General features: G+C 44.5%; 1 protein-coding gene across 7 annotated transcripts in view; it reads left to right on the forward strand.

The window, feature by feature from the left end:
- The window catches only part of LOC101148708 (thyroglobulin), a 218394-nt gene that overhangs the window by 48236 nt on the left and 149236 nt on the right, over positions 1-20922 (forward strand). For all 7 annotated transcript variants that reach the window (XM_063709519.1, XM_063709517.1, XM_063709516.1 and 4 more), the window contains 6 exons: positions 2035-2172; positions 3257-3433; positions 4921-5032; positions 7256-7335; positions 8057-8200; positions 18888-18950. In XM_063709519.1, the coding sequence (XP_063565589.1) occupies positions 2035-2172; positions 3257-3433; positions 4921-5032; positions 7256-7335; positions 8057-8200; positions 18888-18950 (714 nt within the window). The remainder of the gene's footprint in view (positions 1-2034; positions 2173-3256; positions 3434-4920; positions 5033-7255; positions 7336-8056; positions 8201-18887; positions 18951-20922) is intronic.

The raw sequence follows: 20922 nt of genomic DNA on the forward strand, positions 1-20922 counted from the left end.
GAGGAATCTTCCCCTTTGTGTATCAGGTTACTCCCATCAGTCTGAATGTTTGAGACAAACCCAGGAAGCCAACGAGAGTGATTGGTCTCATTGCTTTTAAGGAGGGCACATAGTTTTAAGAGAAATAGGAAATGGCTTAATCTAATATGGCATGTAAACCAGGTATAAGATGAAGTGGCTACAGTATTCATTCTTTCATCCAACCAGACGTTTTTGAGCACATGTGGCTGTGGCCTTGGACATTCACAGACTAGTGAGAATTCCATGTGCCAGCCACTGCATGACAGTGTGGCAAGGGGTGCAATGTGGACAGGTGTCAGTTGCAGTGAGAATGCAGGAGAAGGAATGCTAGCAGCCTGCAGGGGCCAGGGAAGGTTTCTCGGCGGAGGCCAGAAGGATCTGCCAGATGCTCCCAGGTATACCTGAGAAAAGGTGTTCCAGGTAAGGGGAACACCTGTGCCAAGGCTCCGAGAGCAGGTGTGCCTTCAGTCCTGCTGCCTTGTTTCTCTTCTCTTTCTGCTTTCTTGAGGGGCAATCTGTGATCTCCCTGAGCTCCTACTTTGTGCCAGGCGTGGTTCAATGGGGAGACCCACATGGGGACTGGCCATTATACAATCATGTGAGATGAAGGCTGGGGAGGCAATATGATCTCTGAGGTCTCTGTCCTCTTGTGCCAGGCATGGTTCAATGAGGAAACAGGCTTGGGAACTGGCCATGATACAATCACATGAGATGCAGGCTGGGATGGCGACATGGTCTCTGGTGTCTCTGCCAGCACTAAACTTCTGACCTTTCCAAGTACTCATAAAGCCTTTACCCTGTCCAGTGGTTCTTTCTAGTGAAGAAGCTCAGTCTCCTTGAGCCTGCTTTATGAAGTGTGGAAAATGGCTGCTGACAAGCACTAAAGGAAAGTGCAGTGCCCAAGTCCACAGCAAAGTGGAGGTGTATATGGGATGTAGTGCCCCTTATACAGAGCCCTGAATGAATGGACATTGCAAACATTCCCCAGCTCATCTCCCTGATCTGCATCTTGCCACCGTTGTACATCCCCCTGGAAGACAGAGCACTCCAAGGTTACAGAGCTATCCCCACTGGGCCTGGGTGTTGGGGTCCTTGGCCCTATAGAACCTCTTTATAGAGTCACAGGACATCAGAGCAGGAGGGATAAAAGCTGATCCTCGAAGCACAAGCTGCACTAGCTGGGTTCTGGAGGAAGGTGTAATGGAGCTTGAGCCAACAGAGGGAAGAGCATGAGCAATTGCATGGGGACTGCAAACAGTGTGGTGATGAGCTAGAGTTAGCAGGGCTGTTGTGTTGCTGAAGTGCAAATCAAGACAATCCGAGTTGAGGTTCAAAATGCAAGTAGAGCCCAGATTAAGAAAAGAACCTGGACTTATTTTCTGTAGGCAGTGGAGACTCCAGGAAGAGCTGGGATCATGGCATGTGAATACCTGAAGACAGAGTCAGGGAATGGTTGAGCTAAAACTTTCAAGTTTGGGTTAAGTGGAGCTGAAAGCTGACTTTGTAGATGAAGACTACCATTTGGGAGAGAGGCTGGACTTTCATGTGGCTTCAGAAGACAAAAAGAGGATCAGTGGTTCAAAGTTATGAAGAGAGGACTTGACTATACAACTTCCTAATGATGGAGTGGACTGCTGTGGTCAGCACAATGATGTCATGTGGAGCTATAGAGGCATTACACGGAAGTCTCCAGGGGAAAACTTCTGCATTAGGTGAAAAGGTGGACCAGATAACTTCCAAGGCTTTATCCAAACCCAGATTCTAAGATTTTGCCATCCCATAATTTTTAGGACTTCCTGGGGCCTTCTGAATTATTCCTGTCTGACCCAACTCCCAGCTCTACTGACTTCAATCCTGCTCTGGTTTCACACAGCATAAAAATGTCTCTGTCTCTATCTCTGACACTCTCTCTCTCTGTCTCTGTGTGTGTGTGTGTGTGTGTGTGTGTTTCTTGTGTTTTTCTCATATTCACTAGAGTTAAAGGTGCAGGTTGACTCCCTGCTTCTTTTTCAGGTTTGACAACAGAACTTTTCTCCCCTGTGGACCTCAACCAGGTCATTGTCAATGGAAATCAATCACTCTCCAGCCAGAAGCACTGGCTTTTCAAGCACCTGTTTTCAGCCCAGCAGGCAAACCTGTGGTGCCTTTCTCGTAAGTATCCTTAGACCTCATTCTTCTTCTTCCAGACACTGTAGTCAGGCATCACAGGCCAAGTCTGGCAACTCCTGAGACACAGATAAGGCCAAATTTTGTGTCATAACTCATGGATCACTGTGGATGGTATAAAAGAAAGATAGCACATAACCCCTATCTTCAAGAAGGTTACAGTGTAGTTAATCTCTACTCTGCTTCCATAACCTATCTTCATCCACCTGTCTCTCCATCTATCCATCCATTCACCCATCCATCCATCCATCCATCCACCCATCCATCCCATTCATACATCCATCTACTCATTTATCCATCCCATCCATCCTTCCATCCCATCCATCCATCCATCCATCCATCCATCCATCCATCCATCCCATTCATCCATCCATCCTTCCGTCCCATCCATCCATCCATTCGATCCATCCATCCATCCATCCATCCATCCATCCAACCATCCATCCATCCATGTATCCATGTATCCATCCCATCCAACCATCCATCCATCCATCCATCCATCCATCCATCCATCCATCCATCCATCTATCCATCCATCCATTTGGCAGTTATTAAGTATGCATTATGTTCAAAGCTTTGTGTTTGATTTTAGAGAAGAAAGAGAACACCCAAAATGAACCAAATCAACCATGTTCCTTGCCCTTGGGGAGCTCACATATACCAGGGGCACAGGCTGACTTGGGCACAGGTGCAGGGAGACCATTCACAAAGTTCACAGTTTTTACAGTCCTGTGACCTCTGGTCTGCAGATCCTGACTTCCTCTGAGATGGCCATGGGTAGATCCAATGCAATGTTGCTCTTTTGCCTCTTGTATTGCTGAGTTTGAGGTTTGTCCCTTATGCCTTCAACTCTGCCTTTATTCAGGAGCACATGGCCCCCTCCCCAGCTAGCGGAACCCCAGCGTTTTTGCATGGGCCTTCCAGACTGGATGATCATGACAGTCTCAGGCCTCTGCCCTAACTAGGAGGGATCTCTACCAGGCATTTCTCCACCCAGAGAATCCTGTAGAGATTATTCTCCCCTGTAGACCCCACAAAAACTAAAATCACACTACTCTCTTGCCTGTAGGTTGTGTGCAGGAGCACTCTTTCTGTCAGCTTGCAGAGATAACAGAGAGTGCATCCTTGTACTTCACCTGCACCCTCTACCCAGAGGCACAGGTGTGTGATGACATCATGGAGTCCAATGCCCAGGGCTGCAGACTGGTCCTGCCTCAGATGCCAAAGGCCCTGTTCCGGAAGAAAGGTGAGCACTTGGAGAGATCTGCATAAACTGTATTTCCAATGTTCTGCTGGCTCTGTGGTTTTAGAAAGATCCACATTAGTTTCTTATTTAAAAAATATTTTCTTTATACTTTTATTGGTTTCAAGAAGATGGGAACATGGATCCAAACTTTCACGGTTAGAATCAAAAAACTACTGCGTAATTGTCTCAGTTTAAACAAAAAATTTGAAAAAGGGTTATTTGGGGGCAGTATTTCAATGCAGAAGTGGGCTTTAAAAAAATAAAACCCAAAATATTTATTCACACTTAAAACTAATTTATTCTTCTTTTAAAAGTAAAGTTATTCATGTTCCTTGTAGAGATGTGAAGCCATTTAGAACTGCATCAAATTGACAATAGAAAATAATCCTCTCCTAAGACAGCCACCTTTAATACATGCATCAGAATCCCATTTGGCTGTATATTACAAAGAATGTCAGCAACAGTGACTTTAACAAGATAGAAGGTGATTTTCTCTCCCAGGCCATTAATGATGCCATATTTTTGGAGATTTTTTTAACCCCATACAGTCTGTTTTCTCCAGATGTTGTCACCTTTCATTTACTGTTCTATCTTCTCTGTTGGATGTCTTTCTCAGATGTCCAGTGACCCCTGTTTTTCCACTAGAATGTCAAAGGGGTCCACAAGCTGACTGGGCAGCCCCAAATGTGTAGTGGGAACATGTTGACTCTAGGTTTCTTTGAGGGATAATCCTGTTGGGTTGCCCTTTGGGGAATTCCTCATGCCAGTATTTTTAGGTTCCTCCTTCAGAGGAGTTTCTCAACACCTGGCCTTGGGGCATGAACCTGGCTCCTGGTGGTTTGGGCACCAAATAAATTTGGAAAATGTGGGGGAGGACACCTCAATATTCATTATGCAGGCTGACTTGAAAGAATCTCCTACTTTCTGTGAAGTGCTTATGCCATGGTTTGTACCTGATGCACCCAAGAGATACTCTCTTCTGTCGTCTTGAGAGAATGAACCTTCTATCTTCTTCCATGGTGGGGAGAGGGCTGTTGTCAGCTGCGGAGAGGAGAGGAGAGCATCTAGAGGCCAAATAGCTTCTTAAAGAGATTCCAGCCAGTACTTCTGTTTGGGCCACCTTCACCCCCAGGGCTGCCATACTTAAACCTTGTGGGATTCCAGAGGGCAGATGGCATTGCTTCTTGGTTCTTCCCACAGAAAAGTTGAGTAGTTTTCTTGGTCTGTTAGGCCTATTTTTATTCCTCCATATGCTTTCTAGCTTCCAACATTTTGTTGCTGTGTCTCCACTTTTTTTAAAAAAATCTTTGTCCCTGTGGACTTACCATCATTTTAGTGAGATTTGAGATAGGAAATGAGGGTTAATATGAATTTAATATGTCATCTTTAATTGTAAACTTTCAGTCTGTGTTTTACTCATTTGTCCTCATATTTTCATGACTACAGCAAATCTCTAAGTAATGTATTTTCTTTCTTCCTCTGTGTAGTTATACTGGAAGATAAAGTGAAGAACTTTTACACTCGCCTGCCGTTCCAAAAACTGATGGGGATATCCATTAGAAATAAAGTGTCCATGTCTGAAAAATCTATTTCTAATGGGTAAGCTACTTGTGTCTCATCCCTAATGTTTATTATGAATAATAATTCCTCAAAGAAGATGACACAATCACAGCTAAAAACAGAAGCATACCAAGCACTTTAGGAGGCCGAGCCGGGCGGATCACGAGGTCAAGAGATCAAGACCATCGTGACCAACATGGTGAAGCCCCGTCTCTACCAAAAATACAAAAATTAGCTGGGCATGGTGGCGGCACATGCTAGTAGTCCCAGTTACTCAGGAGGCTGAGGCAGAAGAATCACTTGAACTCAGGAGGTGGAGGTTGCAGTGAGCTGAGATCGCGCCACTGCACTCCAGCCTAGCAACAGAGCAAGACTCTGTCAAAAAAAAAAAAAAAGCACAAAAAAAAACTATAAAATCCAAAGCTAAGGGGGTAAAAGGTAATAAGGAGGTAACCATATCTGAAAACCTCAGCTAAGGTAAGTTACTGATAGTAAACACAACATTTAGCCTTGAACTACTCGCTGGATGATGAAAGAGCCACTGAGCATTATTTAATATAAATTATCAAGTATGGTACTAAATTTGATTGTCAAAACCTCACATTGCAGTGCTCAGAATCTGGAGAGCAAGTGGAAATTTTAACAGACTCATATACATATAAATAATTTTTTATTTTTTATTTATTTTTAAAATTTATTTTATGATTGATTTATTTGCTTAGTCTTTATTTAGTTGTTTTAATTGAAGATGATGTCTCTCCTAGTATTGTCTGTGGATCTTACCCATTAGAATCACCCGGAGAGCTGAATGTGAATTCTAATGGGTGAGATCTGCAGATCTGCATTCTTGGGTCCTATTTATAAACTGCATCCTTGGGTCCTATTTCAAACCTGCTAAATCAGCATTTCCTGGGAGGGAGTTCAAGAATCTGACCTTTAAGGAAGCTTCCCCTGGTGATTCTTTTATACTTAAAAATTCAAGGGTCATCCATTCATGAACCATTGATCTATGAAGTGCTCTTGAGTTATGACTGAATCATGTTGCTGGTGCTTAAGATCTACTTTTGAAAATGGGGGTAAAAAGATGAGGCAGGCTAGTCTGTCTTGAGATTCAGCTGGACACCACTGTGCTGATGGGAGCGTTGGATGAAAAGGAGGGTTGGAACCAGGGATCAGCCTGACCGCGGAGCTGGGATGGGAACTAGGGGAGTAGATTGTGCGTCTGGACTCAGGGAAATGTAGTTGGCTGGGAAAATCCATGGTCCAGACTGGATCTTAGAAATGAGCTTCCAAGATAGGAAAAGGAAGCGGTAAGTGGACAGGTTAGCAGAGAACTAGGAGATGGAAAAGCAGAGAGGTGACTTGCAGGCATCAGGGCACAGATGCTGCCAACATTGGAGATGCTGCCCAGCAGGTAAAAGCATCACCGCTGGGATGTGGCTTGGGTTCAGGGAAGGAGAATGGCAATACGAGGCAGGATCCCCTCACCAAGAAGGGGCTAAGTGTTTGAGAAAGCTCTCGGGAGTCAAGAATGAGTGGTCAGACTGGAGCAGAGTGGTCGGGGCAGGGGAAACTTGGAATTGACCCCAGAAATGTTGGTTTGGAGCCATTAAGTCCCTCCTGCCATGAATAGCCCTAGAAGCTGAGGGTGGGGCTTAGTTATTGAGTGGATAAGAAGGTCAGTCTTGAGAGAGCCTGGCTGGATGGGCTGACCCAGTAAACTGAAATGCATTGGTAGAGTGTGATTATCCACGTTGTACAGTGAGTAAGACGGGAAGTGAAGGGGAGCACAGGCTCGGCTCTGGCTGCTTAAACAGGCCCCTGGCTGGGTCACCCTGACTGTAAGCCTATGGACTCTCCTCTTTCTAGAAATGCCTTCCCTGTTATTTCTTTATTTTCCCAGAGTCCAAAGCTGAGACCTTCTGCTTACCTGAAAGGATTGAAAGAGTACATTCTGGATCCTGGGTTAGCTTGGTTGGAGCCTGGCACATAATAGGCACAGAATATATGCATGATGAATGAATGGGTGAATAAATGATTAATGGCAGGACAGTATTCCTGAGAGGAGTAGAATTTTGTTTTCAGAAAGAACCTCAAAGCTAAGAATCCACTCATGCATATTGACCAAAGCACCCCCAGTTTAAGTAGGGGGTAAAAAAAAAGCTAGTTCCCCAAAGCAAGAATGACTATCATCAGCCCACCCAGTAGGTCCTGGGTCACCAGTGAAAACCTTCAGGCCTGCTCTTTCTCTTCCTATGCCAGGTTCTTTGAATGTGAACGATGGTGCGATGCGGACCCATGCTGCACTGGCTTTGGATTTCTAAATGTTTCCCAGTTAAAAGGTAATAATAGTAACAACTTCCTCTCCCCTGTGCACAGTACTCTGCAGTTTAGAAAACACTTTCACATCCATGCTTTTGCAAATCCTCAGCATCTCCTATCCTCGTTCACAGACAAGGAAATGGGGGCTTGGAGAGGGCAACTGGCTAATAAATGTGGTAGCTGAGACATGGCTCCTAGTCCAGTGATCATCACTTTACATGTGCAGTTCTACCTGGCCAAACTTCCTTCCTTCTACTCTTGGCTTAGATATCTTTTGTTCATCTTTCAACACTTAGGCCAAGCAGCTTGGCGAATTTTGGATCCATTTGTATGATATGTACTTAATGCTTGGTTGATTCCCTTACTAGTGTGTGATTCTGGAAAAGTCACTTAATCTCCCTGAGCCTCTGTTTCCTCCTCATCTGTATATAGGGCTACCAAAGCTACCTTCCTCATAAGGTTATGTGAGGACCAAGTGAAGTGATACCAACAGAGACCTAGCACAGCCCTGAGCACATGTTAGGTGCTTGATAAGTATCTCTATCCCTTTGCTCTTAGATCAGAGGCTCCTTGAGTTCAGGTACCAGGTTTTTCAGCAGTGGCTGAGATAGTATCTGAAATATAGTGGTGTATCCCAAATGTCTGCTGAACAATGTACTTGCAGAATTTTTCTCATTCATTAGACTCTTCCATTGTACTCAGTTTCCTGATTGTGGTTTTTTTTTTTTTTTTCCACCCCAGGAGGAGAGGTGACATGTCTCACTCTGAACAGCTTGGGAATTCAGATGTGCAGTGAGGAGAATGGAGGAGCCTGGCGCATTTTGGACTGTGGCTCTCCTGACATTGAAGTCCACACCTATCCCTTCGGATGGTACCAGAAGCCCAGTAAGTACCCTTCTCATGACAGCTATATGGACATCTTTAGTTAACTATTTCCCAGCCATGCATTAGGGCAATGTTCTTGGATTGGTGAGTAGATTAATGAAGATTCATTGGGTTCAAGCAACTGAAATGGATTCTGTTTAACTTAAGCAGACAAGAAACTTATTGAAAGTTTGCTCATTGACTCAAAGGAAGGATGAGCAACTAGGTCTCAGTAAAGACGGAAATGGACCATTTCCATGGATGTATGTAACAAAAACAAGTAGGCAACTTCTTCAGTGTGCCATGATCATCATTAATCTGCTCCATAGGGTTTAGTGGTTATATTCAACCTTTAAATTCAAGGGGGAGAGTTTGGTCCCACCTGGGCTTAGTCAACACGCTGCCAGAGGGAGAGTGGGACAGCTTGACAGTCCTAAGAAGATGGTATGCACTAGGATAGGGGGTGTTCCTCAAACAGTAGTGAAGGCACTGTTGCTGGACAGGCAAAATCAATAGATGTAGACTCTGGCACATTCCCTTTGTTTTCTTACCTTGACAATCAAGACAGTGTAGCACATGGTAGTCCCATGGAGGAAAACAGGGACAACCAATGTGTATTTGAAAATGCATATAGAGTTAGGACTTCATGGCCAAGGCAGCATTGACCCAACATGGGTCCTTAAAGTATGATTCTGATTATATCTATGTGGCACGTTTTAGGAGCTCAATTTGAAATTGATGAAGGAATGAATGGCATTTACAGTGTGGCATAAGAGCTCCTGGACTCAGATAAAGAGACATTAGGTTTGTTCCAACTCTGCCATCTACTTACTATGGGTTTGTCTTTCGGAAAGTCACACCACTTCCTCAGTTTTTCCATTGGTGAAAACAGCGAATGAGACTCACTATGATTCTGTCACCGCTTACATCACATGTGTTTATGGTATGGATAGATTTGGGGAATAGTGGGCAGCCACATGGAAACTAGACATCTTCATCCTGTGTCCCAGAAGCAAATTCACAAAGATGTCCCAGATCCAAAAAGATGGGACACCCTGTGTTCAACTAGGAGGAGTCAAATTAGAGAGAGGCTGAGCAGAGGTTTAGTATTTCCAACTTCTCCCACTAGTGGCTTCCTTATTAGTTTCAGAGTAAATATACGGTGAATTCTGGCTCTTACTTAGCACTTGCCCTAGAAAATAGAACCATGGACTGTCTGATCTGGAAATGTGGAAGGGGTCTTCGAGATCCCTACATTTGACCATTCTTTTTTTTTTTTTTTTTTTTTTTTTTTTTGAGGTGGAGTTTTGCTCTTGTCACCCGGGCTGGAGTGCAATGGCACGATCTCGGCTCACTGCAACCTCCGCCTCCTGAGTTCAAGCAATTCTCCTGCCTCAGCCTCCCAAGTAGCTGGGATTACAGGCCCCCACCACCATGCCCAGCTAATTTTTGTATTTTCAGTAGAGATGGGATTTCACCACGTTAGCCAGGGTGGCCTTGAACTCCTGACCTCAGGTGATCCACCGGCCTTGGCCTCCCAAAGTGCTGGGATTACAGGCGTGAGCCACCACACCCAGCCACATTCTTTATTTCACTCAGTATAACCCTTTGTCCAAAGTAGGCAAAGAGAGAAGAAATTACATTCTTCATGTCCCTGCCGTTTCAGACCATGATGGATTTACGTGGGTTATACCATTTAATACTCATAATACTCCTGCAGAGTAGGTATTGTTTCTTCCACTTTAAGGTGAGAAGACTGCAGCATAGAAAGTTGAATTGCTTGACCCAAACCACACAGCTGGTAGGAAACAGAGGCAGGCTTCAGGCCCAGACCTGATGACCCCAGACTTATTCTCCTTCCCTTTACGATGTTGCCTCCTGGCAGGTCTTTCACATTCCAAAAATGACTACATAGGAAAATGTCTAGATACCTTTCCTGACTGACTTTCCCCCAACTCAATTGATTAACAAGAAATTAACTAACACATTAAAAAGAATAAATACTAATAAACTAACAAATCAAACCAGTTGGTGGTTTGGTGCCTTGTTCCATAGCCATAGCCAACATGAAAGATCCAGATGCAGCTCCCAGGCAGGATCTGGCGCTCGGCCCTTGCTCATGAGCCTACCCATTCCCTGTGTGTGCCTCAACTTCATGGAAGATGTTTCTGGAGTTAATTATTACCAGTTTGAATGGAATCTTCCTGCTGGTGTCCACCTTCAGCATCCTGTGATGTGATCTGAATTGACTCTATTGGCTTTTTATTTTATTTTAACATCTGAAATTATTTTAAGAAAAACATCAGGATTGTATAATGAAATATCCTCAGTGGGTTCCTATTAAAGGAATAATGTTCCATATATAACAGTTTCCCTGCTTTAACTCATAGAGGAAGGGAGAAAATACCTGCCCAGGTCTTTGACCCCAAAGGAGACCCAGTGCCAACACTAGGTATTTGGGAGACTTCAGAACTGAGCTCTCACCTCTCACTTCCCCCTTGCCCCATCTGTCCTTTCACCTCCTTACCTCACCAAAGTCTTAAAAATGTCATTTTCCATCTTCATATTACTCATGGAAGAATCAGGTAAAAAGAAGCTTAAGAAGTAATTCATTTGTTCAGAAGTAATGAGAATCAGACCAGAGTGTTACAACATCTTGACAGGAGTTGGCAGGGGAAGGAATCAAGGTACTCATTGTCCAAACTCATTCCATCTGTTCTTTTTCTTTTCATCTGACTGCATAGATCATTAACTTTTTCCAGCATATATTCTGTGGGGTCAGTCTGGGGACTCGACTCAGGAGTTTTGACCAGAAACTTACAGCAGTGAATTAAACATTCACAGAGGGGTTCTTATTCAACCAACATTGACTGAGCGTTAATCATACCTGGGGGTCCTCTGGCATTGCCAATATAACCTCTATGTATTGGGCTCATACTGTGTGCCTGGCTGGATTCCAAACAGTTTGCATGCACTATCTCACTTAATTTTCACACCCATGTATCATGAGGAAGTAGAGGCTCAGAGAGGTTGTCACTTACTCAAGGTCACCAGAAAGTAAATCAGAGTTAGAATTTGGACACAAGTCTTTCTGACCCTAAATCACTATGTTGTGTGATTGAAGGTGAAAAAGCCATGATTTCTGTTTTGCAGTCACTCACAGTCTAAGAAGGAGTTAAAGATTATAAATAAATACAACATTCTTGTGCTGGGTCTCTCTTACTACAAGTTTTTCAACTTTACTGAGTGTCTGTTTTCAGTTATATACTGTGCTGGGCACTGTGGAAAGTGAGATTAATAAGATATATTCATTTTCCTTAGACACAGTCTAGTGAGGAAGATATGAGGAAATATGATTAAATATAGCAGAAGAAATGAAATACTAGAACACTTATCAGTAAAGTGTCACGGAAACATGGGAGAAAGAAATTGTGCTTGGGAGGTGTCTTAGTCCATTTTGTGCTGCTATAACAGAATACCACAGACTAGGTAATTTATAATAAACAGAAATGTATTGGCTCTCAGTTCTGGAGACTGGAGAGTCAAATATCAAGGAGCCAGCATCTGTCAAAGGCCTTCTTGCTGCATCATTCCATGGGGAAAGGTAGAAGAGCAAAGAAAAGAAAGGGGACCAAACTTGCCATTTTATAATGGCATTAGTCTCACCCATGAGGGCTCTGCCTCATAAAGGTTTCACCTCTCATTACTGTTGCAATGGCAATTTAATTTCAACATGAGTTTTGGAGGGGACAAACGATGAAACCATAGAGGAGGTGTGGAAGTCTGTTGCTGGAAGGTTCCTATGGGCCCTCTTTTTGGCCTAAGACCCAGCTCCTGCAATCTCCTCTCCCCAAGCAGGTGGTCTTTCACACTGTGCACTGCCTGCTTGCAGTGTCTGGGTGCCTGGGGAGAGAAAGAAAAAGTGCTACAATGTCATCAGACTCTCATTCTTCCATCCATGGCCCCTGAGCAGAAAACACCATGGGATGCACATGGCTTATGGGCATTCTGGTGTGAGTGGCTCCGTGGTTCTCATTTCAGAACAGAAGGAGGAGGACTGGCTGTCACAAGGTTGTGTTGACATGGTGTGATTTGACTCTCCAGCAGAGCAGGACAGGGTTCTTTCTCCCTTAAGTTGTCTTCATCAAACAGAAGTGGGTGGTGGGATAAGTCTTAAGACTTTGTGGATTATTTCCTCCTAAGACCTAGTTTGAGAAGGGTAACCTTACTTGAGGAGACTGGTTTAATAAATTACAGTATTCTCACAGCTGGGCCATGTGGACCAGTAAGAAACCATCTTTTGATTTATGATATAGTTTGAGCCAAAACATACTTATTAGCTGAGTTCTGAACATTAGTACATTGGATTCTATTTTCTCTAGTAAACAAAACCACACCAGTATACTGATGTAAAATCCCAGCACTGAAGCTGACATTGTCATTACTTTTTTCCCCACTCTTAGCTTTGTATTAGGTAATTGCATACATAATAGTAGGAAGTAGCCTCTATGGGACTAGGAAAGTCTGCCTAGAGACAGGAATCTCTGGGCCTGAGCCTTGCAGGATGGATAGGATCCTCTCCTTCACCTCTCTGTCAGCACTGGCACATGAGACAAACATTTTTACCAAGGATTTGATGAATATTTTCAATAATAGACTTTGGCCTTGCTTCAAGTCCATGGTTTGGTCATTTAGTATAGTGACATCTATACTGAGTGATGACTATGAGCCCATTAACACTATGTATTAGTCCATTTTCATGCTGCTGATAAAGACATACTGATAAAGACTGGATAATTTACAAAAGAAAGAGGTTTACCTGGACTTACGGTTCCACATGACTGAGGAAGCCTCACAATCGTGACGGAAGGCAAGCAGAAGCAAGTCACATCTTACATGAATGGCAGCAGGCAAAGAGAGAAATTGTGCAGGGAAACTCCCATTTTTAAAACCATCAGATCTTGTGAGACCCATTCACTATCACGAGAATAGCATGGGAAAGACCCACTCCCATGATTCAATCATCTCCCACCGGGTCCCTCCCACAACACATGGGAATCATGGGAGCTACAAGATGAGATTTGGGTGGGGACACAGAGCCAAACCATATCACACTAGGGCCCCTGTTTCTGAGGAATTGCCACTAGGATCAATTAGGAATTGAGATTTATTGAGTTCCTACTATATGCCAAACACCTTGGAAGCACAGAGGGTAGAAGTCCCTGCCCACAAAGGGTTGACAGTCTGGCTAAGGAGACAGATGTTAAAGAAAACAAACCTTTCTTAAGCATTACTGTATGTCAGACTGTGTTCATCCATTTTGCATTGCTATAAAGGAGTATCCAAGACTGGGTAATTTATAAAGAAAAGAGGTTGATTTGGCTCATGATTCTGCAGGTTGTGCAAGCATGGCACCAGCATCTGCCCAGCTTCTGGAGAAGCCTCAGGAAGCTTTTACTCATGGCACAAGGTGCAGGGGAAGCAGACCTGTCACATGATGACAGTGAGAGAAAGAGAGAGGGAACAAGAGAGGAGGTGCCAGGCTCTTTTAAACACTACTTCTTGTGTGAACTCATAGAGCGAGAATTCACTCATTACTGCGAGGACAGTACCAAGCCATTCATGATGGATCCATCCCCATGACCCAAACACCTCCCACCAGGATCACCTCCAACACTGGAGGTCACATTTCAACATGAGATTTGGAGGGGACACACCTCCAAACCATGTCACAGACACTACTCTAAAGGCATTCCTTGTATCAACTCACACCCCTCTGGGAGGAGGGTGCTGTTCTCCTCCCCAGCCTCAGAGAATTACACCGTGATGTGGCTTGTATTACTGTAGTGGAATCCCAGGGGAGAGGTAGGGTGTTGGGGGTGCTTCTTCAGAGCATGAGAGAGGAACAGGAAATTCTGTTCTGCAAGGGATTATACAAAAGTGACTCTGGGGGAAAGCTGGATATAGAGAAAGGGAAGTGGGGTGAAGGAGCAGTGGCCACTGACTAGGCATAGGCAGTAGGTAGAGAGGAGGTAGCATGTCCCTGCCCTTACAGATCTCACAGCCTCAGAGGCAGAGACCTGCACACATGGACAATTGAAACATAACCTTCTTACAGGGCTGTGGTCACAGATCAAAGGACGGAGCAGAGTCTCCCAGCATTCAGAAAAAGAAAAGCACAGACCTAGTGCAGCAGAGCACCAAAAGGAGAGTCCATAGAGCCTGCAGCCATGGGCCTTCTGATTCTGCTATGAGCAGAGTTCAGAAGTGAGCAGAAAGTTCCATGCATCTTAGCATAGAATTGCAGAGTCTCAGGCTAAGCAATGTGAATGCAAATGAGACTGTTTGCAGCCCCTTCCTGGCAGTAGAGCCAGAGAGGAACTGTTCTAAGCCTCCAGAGGACAAGGGTATAAGTGCTGAGGGGAGGAGGGGGTGGCGCGTGGAATAAGGGGCTGCTCTGTGGTTAAGCAGTACCCCAGAGCCCAGGGCTTCCTGGAAGGGGTGGGCCTCTGGGGCATTGGTACTCTCTGTTCTTTGAAGAGAACTAGGGCTGCCCATCTTATCTGCAGCTGTGCATTGTCTGCAAGTGGGGCAAGATCTGTTTACAAAGTCAAATGTGACTTCTAGAAAAGAGAGTTGAAGCCTCACAGTTCCTGTCTTCTGCTAAGCAAATGTTTTTGGACCCTCTTGCAATTCTAGATGTAAGAATCTGGAAAGGAAATGACAAGCTCTTCTAATTATGTGTCTCTGCAACCCACATAGAAACTTCCATATGTAGGTAGCAATTTTCTGTAGAATCTATTCTTTATCATCATTCACATCCTATGAACAGCTTCTTAACCTTTTACTAAGCATAAAGTCTGCTGCTGGCACTAGGCTAGCATTTGGCATGCAGTATCTCATTTAATTCCCTAACAATCTCATGAGGTAGGGCCTACTGTTACCGCATGCAGTGCTGTGCTGGCAAATATGTTACAACTGATTAGGTGGGAGTAAGAGCTATTTTTTACTCACAACATTTCTGATACCACATCTGTCAGGTTTTTTGCCCCCACACCAACCAATTCTTCAACCCTCTGGACCAGTGATTCAATTCAATCCAGACACTAACTACCTGGATTTCAAGTCAGACCCCACAGGTTAAGTCTCAGTCCCAGAAGACTGCCCCCCACTTCAGATACCAATCACAAGCCCTGAGCCTCCTGCACTTCTGACCATATAAATTGGGGGTCTCCATGACCTCCTCCTTGGGATCAATAATTTGCTAGAATGGCTCTCAGGACTCAGGGAAACACTAATTAAGTTTTATTATAAAGGATACAACTCAGAAACAGCCAAAAGGAAGGGGTGCATAGGACAAGGGGGCTGGGGAAGGAGCCTCTAAGTCAAGAGCTTTTGAGTCCCTTGGGATCTCTAGAGTGACAAAAGTATCTTTTTGTCTTCTAATAAGATGACTGGTGGCTGGAGGCCCCTAGACAGCTTAAGAAGGAGGGCTAGCTGCCACAAAGACCAAGGCAAGAGTAGAAGATTGGAACTCTCAGTCCCACTCCCCTATCTCCAAGAAGAAGAGAACAGCTGGAGATTGAGTTCATTGACCAATGGCCAATGACTTACTCAATTACTCATATGTGATGGAACCTCCTTAAGTCCCCTCAACAACCAGGTTTGGAGAGCTTCTGAGTTGGTGAACACACAGAGGTGCTGGGAGGGTGGGGCACCTAAACAGGGTGCAGAGGCTCCCCCTCTGGCCCTCTTGTCCTATGCACCCCTTCCTTTTGGCTGTTTCTGAGTTGTATCCTTTATAGTAAAACTTTAATAGATAGTGGTTTCCCTGAGTCCTGGGAGCCATTCTAGCAAATTATTGATCCCAAGGAGGAGGTCATGGAAACCCCCAATTTATATGGTCAGAAGTGCAGGAGGCTCAGGGCTTGTGATTGGTATCTGAAGTGGGGGGCAGTCTTCTGGGACTGAGACTTAACCTGTGGGGTCTGACTTGAAATCCAGGTAGTTAGTGTCTGGATTGAATTGAATCACTGGTCCAGAGGGTTGAAGAATTGGTTGGTGTGGGGGCAAAAAACCTGACAGATGTGGTATCAGAAATGTTGTGAGTAAAAAATAGCTCTTACTCCCACCTAATCAGTTGTAACATATTTGCCAGCACAGCACTGCATGCGGTAACAGTAGGCCCTACCTCATGAGATTGTTAGGGAATTAAATGAGATACTGCATGCCAAATGCTAGCCTAGTGCCAGCAGCAGACTTTATGCTTAGTAAAAGGTTAAGAAGCTGTTCATAGGATGTGAATGATGATAAAGAATAGATTCTACGTAAATTGCTACCTACATATGGAAGCTGAGGATTCTCAGGGCTCATCTCAGTCCTGTACAATAAAGAAGGTCCCACGCAAAGGCTTATAATGCCTGTTACTTTTTCTCACTGATAGTGGGTGTGAAAGGAAAGTAAAGCAACGCAGCAGACTGTGTGGTAAATGCTCTGCTGACGTGAGATGCATGGTAATCCCCCCAGTAGATGTGCTGTAGCTCACGCCACCATTCTCATAGTGTTCAGCATTTATGTAGTTGCCAGTGTTCAATCAGTATTGGGAGATGTTTCCTTTGCAGACAGAGCTTGCTTTGAATTTCAAAGTAAATTTCTAGGAGCAGAATTACTGGATCCAAGGGTGTGGACATTTGAATGCCCTCAACATAGATAGTCAAATTATTCTCTGAAGATTGCACTCTCAGGAGCCTGGTTCTGAGAGTCTCTTCTGGGAAGAACAGACATTTTAAACAAGTGACAACAGGGTGACAAGTATCAAGCTGGCCAGCTGGATATAGAGGAACATGGGGGTACTTCTGAGCAATTCTGAGTTATATTAGGAGCTCCCAGAACGTGAGATGACAGAAGCCTTAGCTCAGCGTGGATCAGCAGCAACAGCAGCGCTGGGGAACTTGCTTGAAATGTAGACCTCAGATCCCATCCCAGACCTGCGGAATCAGACACTCTGGGGTGGGACCCAGCAAGGTGTGTGTTACCATGCCCTCCAGGTAATTTGGAAGTCTGCCAGAGTTGGAGATCTGGTGCCTTAGAGTGATAGTAGCAGGTGCTTCCAGGCAGATGACGCCAAGGGGAAAAGACATAATAGGATTGAAGGCTCTAGAACGCAAAGAGGCTGGGGCTTGGCATATCTGACCAAAGTGAAGAAGGCAGAGAAGGAGGTGGATGTGAGGGGACCCACGCAGGGACTTTGGGACCAGAACACAGCATGACTCTGCCCCATGGCTTTTCATGGAGGCACGCAGGGACAAGAGACATGGCAAGAGTGTATTATTGTTAAAGGGCAGTATTAGGAGTGAATCATACACAGGATGTATTGAACGTTTACTGTGTGATCAGAGCTGCACCAGTATCAGCTCATCTAAACCTCGCAACCCTAAGAGAGGCCCTGTTACTATGCCCATTTTATAGACAAGGAAACTGAGGACAGAGAGGTTGAGTAATTTGCTCAAAGTTACACAGCAGAAAAGTGGCAAACCAATCTTGCCTGGGGCTGCTGACCCGGGAGCCCCTACTTTTGACTGCTGGCCATGCTACATTGCCGCAGCTCCCTGTGAGCAAGGAGATCCCATGTACCGTCCTAGTTTGGGCCACTGGAGAGAAAAGAGTAATGAAGATTTAGATTTATTCAGTAAAGGAAGAAAAAGGGGGAGAAGATAATTTGCATTTATGTGTCACATACTGGGTATGAATGGTTCTTCATTTAATGTTTACATCATCTTCGTTTTATCAATGCTGAAACTGAAAATAGAGGAAGTCAGAGGACTTGTTACTCTACGCTGCTTCCAGGTGGTCTGATGAGGTCCGTATCCAGTCTCTCTGCCTTCAAAGTCCAGGCTGTCTTACTCTACGCTGCTTCCAAGTGGTCTGTTGAGGTCCATATCCAGTCTGTCTGCCTTCAAAGTCCAGGCTGCCACCATGCTGTGCTGCTTGCCATTAGCAGCTGGCATTAGCTGAGCTGGTATCTTATGCCTGGCACAGTGCCAAATGTAATAAATTGTGTTATCTCCTGTAATTTTGTCATAATTCTCTAGGTGGGTAGTACTAACCTCATTGTACAGATGTGAAAACTGAGGCCCAGAAAGCATAAGTGCCTTGCCCAGTTCACAGAGTCAGTAAGTGTTAGTGGCTAGCATTTGTGTTGTTTCCCACACGTTTCGGCTCTCTGCTCTCTGGGACGGGGTAGGACTGCACCTCCTCACCCTTGATCTCATAATCTAACTTTGGTCAATGTCATGAGAAAAGAAATGATGTGTGTCACTTCTAGGCAAAAGCTCTAAGAGCAAGACTGAAGTAAATCTGCTGCATTCGCTTTGCCCTGCATGGCAATTATTGAAACTTGAGGCAAGAAGGTGCCTTTTTCAGCTTGGTCCTTGAGAGACGGCAACATAGAGCAAAGCCCCCAGCCTCTCTGCAGTAGGCAGGTGGTGCAAGGAGAGGGAGCCTGAACTGTTCTAAGCCACTTATATGTTGAGATTGTTTGTTAGCTCAGCATCATCCAGCCCACCCTGACTGATACAGGTTGGGACAGTCTGTCTGCCCTCCAAGTCCAATTTTACAATCACCATTCTTATACTTATATTAATGCCTTCTGAACTCGATGATACCATGGGGGTAGAAAAGAACTAAAAGACTGCTTTTTCCTTTTCAGTTGCTCAAAATAATGCTCCCAGTTTTTGCCCCTTGGTTGTTCTGCCTTCCCTCACAGAGAAAGGTAAGTTCATTGTCTTTTTATCTCTTGGATGAGAGTACCCCCTCATTCCTCTTCTTTCTCCTCTTCCCCCTTGCTTTTGTACAGAAGTTGATAGCTTGCATATCACTTGCATTAATTCCAGCTCCTATGAATTAAACACATGTATAAGTGGGGTGAGTACCAGCAACATGCCCACTTTGCAGATGAGAAAACTGACTCACGGGAATGAAATGATTTGTGGAAATTATGTGGCTGATTGAAGCAGAGTAAGACGTAAGTCGCGTTCTCCCAGTGTTCATTTTAAGGATTATTTCGCCCTATCGAGTAATGACTAGACACACACAATCCGGAGGCAATGTCAAGAATGGTGTTATTTATGGCCAAAAAGGGAAAGAAGTCAGCTCCTTATTAGTGCAAAAGAGTTGGAGCTTACAGTTATCGGCCACACTGGGCAGCACTGTGACATCTAATGATGAAACACTGGCCCTGAGTCCAGGAGCCCAGGTGCCCAGGTGCCCGGTAACATAGCCTGGACCCAGGCTGCCCTTGCTCCTGCACATCCCACTGATCCTCCTCACTCATGGCATGAGTCAGCAGAAAGTGCAGAGAGGTTGGGTGCAGTAGAGACATCTGGACGCTCTAGATGGGGGTGAGGTGGAGGGGTCAGGACAGCATGGGCCTCACTGCACCGTCCCCTTTTCTGCTTCCCTTTGTCAGGAAATGAGAGGCTCAGCCTGGGCTCCAGACGCTGCTCAGCCAAGAGGCCAAGCGATGTTAATTCCTGTCCTGTGACATGATGTCTAAGGGGCCCTAGAAATCTGTCATTATGGCTATTATGGCCCTGGCTGGAGAGACAGAATATAGCTCATGTAGGAGGAAATTATTTAAAACCAGGGCTGTGGCTAAAAGTATAAAAATGTCTTTTACTCATATATGTTATTAGTTTCCCTCAGTCAGTTAAAATAGCTAACTTTGGAGAACACATTATATATAAAGTTTTTGAGCCTTCTATAGAAACTGTGTATGCTAAGCACTTTGCATTCATGATAGACGTTAGCTTCCTGAAATACTGTAAGGTTGGCATCGTTATTGCCATGTCACAGATGGTGGAGTAGGGCTTAGAGACAGATAAGGTTGCCCAAGACCAAACAGATAATACATGTGCTAGCCAGATTTTGCTCAAAATTGATTTTGAATTTTATCAAGTTAATGTACAAACACAGTTGAAATAATCAAAAAGTCCCAAAAGATTTATGGTTTAAAAAGGAAACAGGCCAGGCGCAGTGGCTCACACCTGTAATCTCAGCACTTTGGGAGGCTGAGGTGGGTGGATCACGAGATCAGGAGTTCGAGACCAGCCTGACCAATATGGTGAAACTCCATCTCTACTAAAAATACAAAAATTAGCCAGGCATGGTAGCGTACGCCTGTAGTCCCAGCTACTAGGGAGGCTGAGGCAGGAGAATCGCTTGAACCCGGGAGGCGGAGGTTGCAGTGAGCCGAGATCACACTGTTCTCCAGCCTGAGCAACACAGCCTCCATCTCAAAAAAAATAAAAATAAAAAAAAAAGCAAAACAAATGAGTTCCCTATGTCATCTCTACTCATCTGCCACTCCCACTCCTAGTAGCCCCAACTTTCAACTCTTTTAACTACTTTTTTTCTCATCCTGGCCTCCGTGTTTCTAAGTTACAGTTGGCCTGCTCTATGTGGGTTCCATAGCCGTGTGTTCAATAACATGTAGATCAAAAATAATCAGAAAATAAAATTCCAAAAAATTCCATAAAGCAAAACTTGAATTTGCTGTGCGTCAAGTACTACGTTGAATCCATGCAGACAAAGCTGTGTGTAGGCATTGTATTAGACATTTTAAGTAATCTAGAGATGATTAAAGTATACAGAGAATGTGTGTGAGTTATATGCAAATGCTACACCATTTTGTATAAGAGACTTGAGCATCTGTGAATTTTGGTAGCCATGGGTGGGAGGGGTCC

Source organism: Gorilla gorilla, chromosome 7, assembly GCF_029281585.2.
Source record: "Gorilla gorilla gorilla isolate KB3781 chromosome 7, NHGRI_mGorGor1-v2.1_pri, whole genome shotgun sequence".
NCBI lineage: Eukaryota > Metazoa > Chordata > Mammalia > Primates > Hominidae > Gorilla > Gorilla gorilla.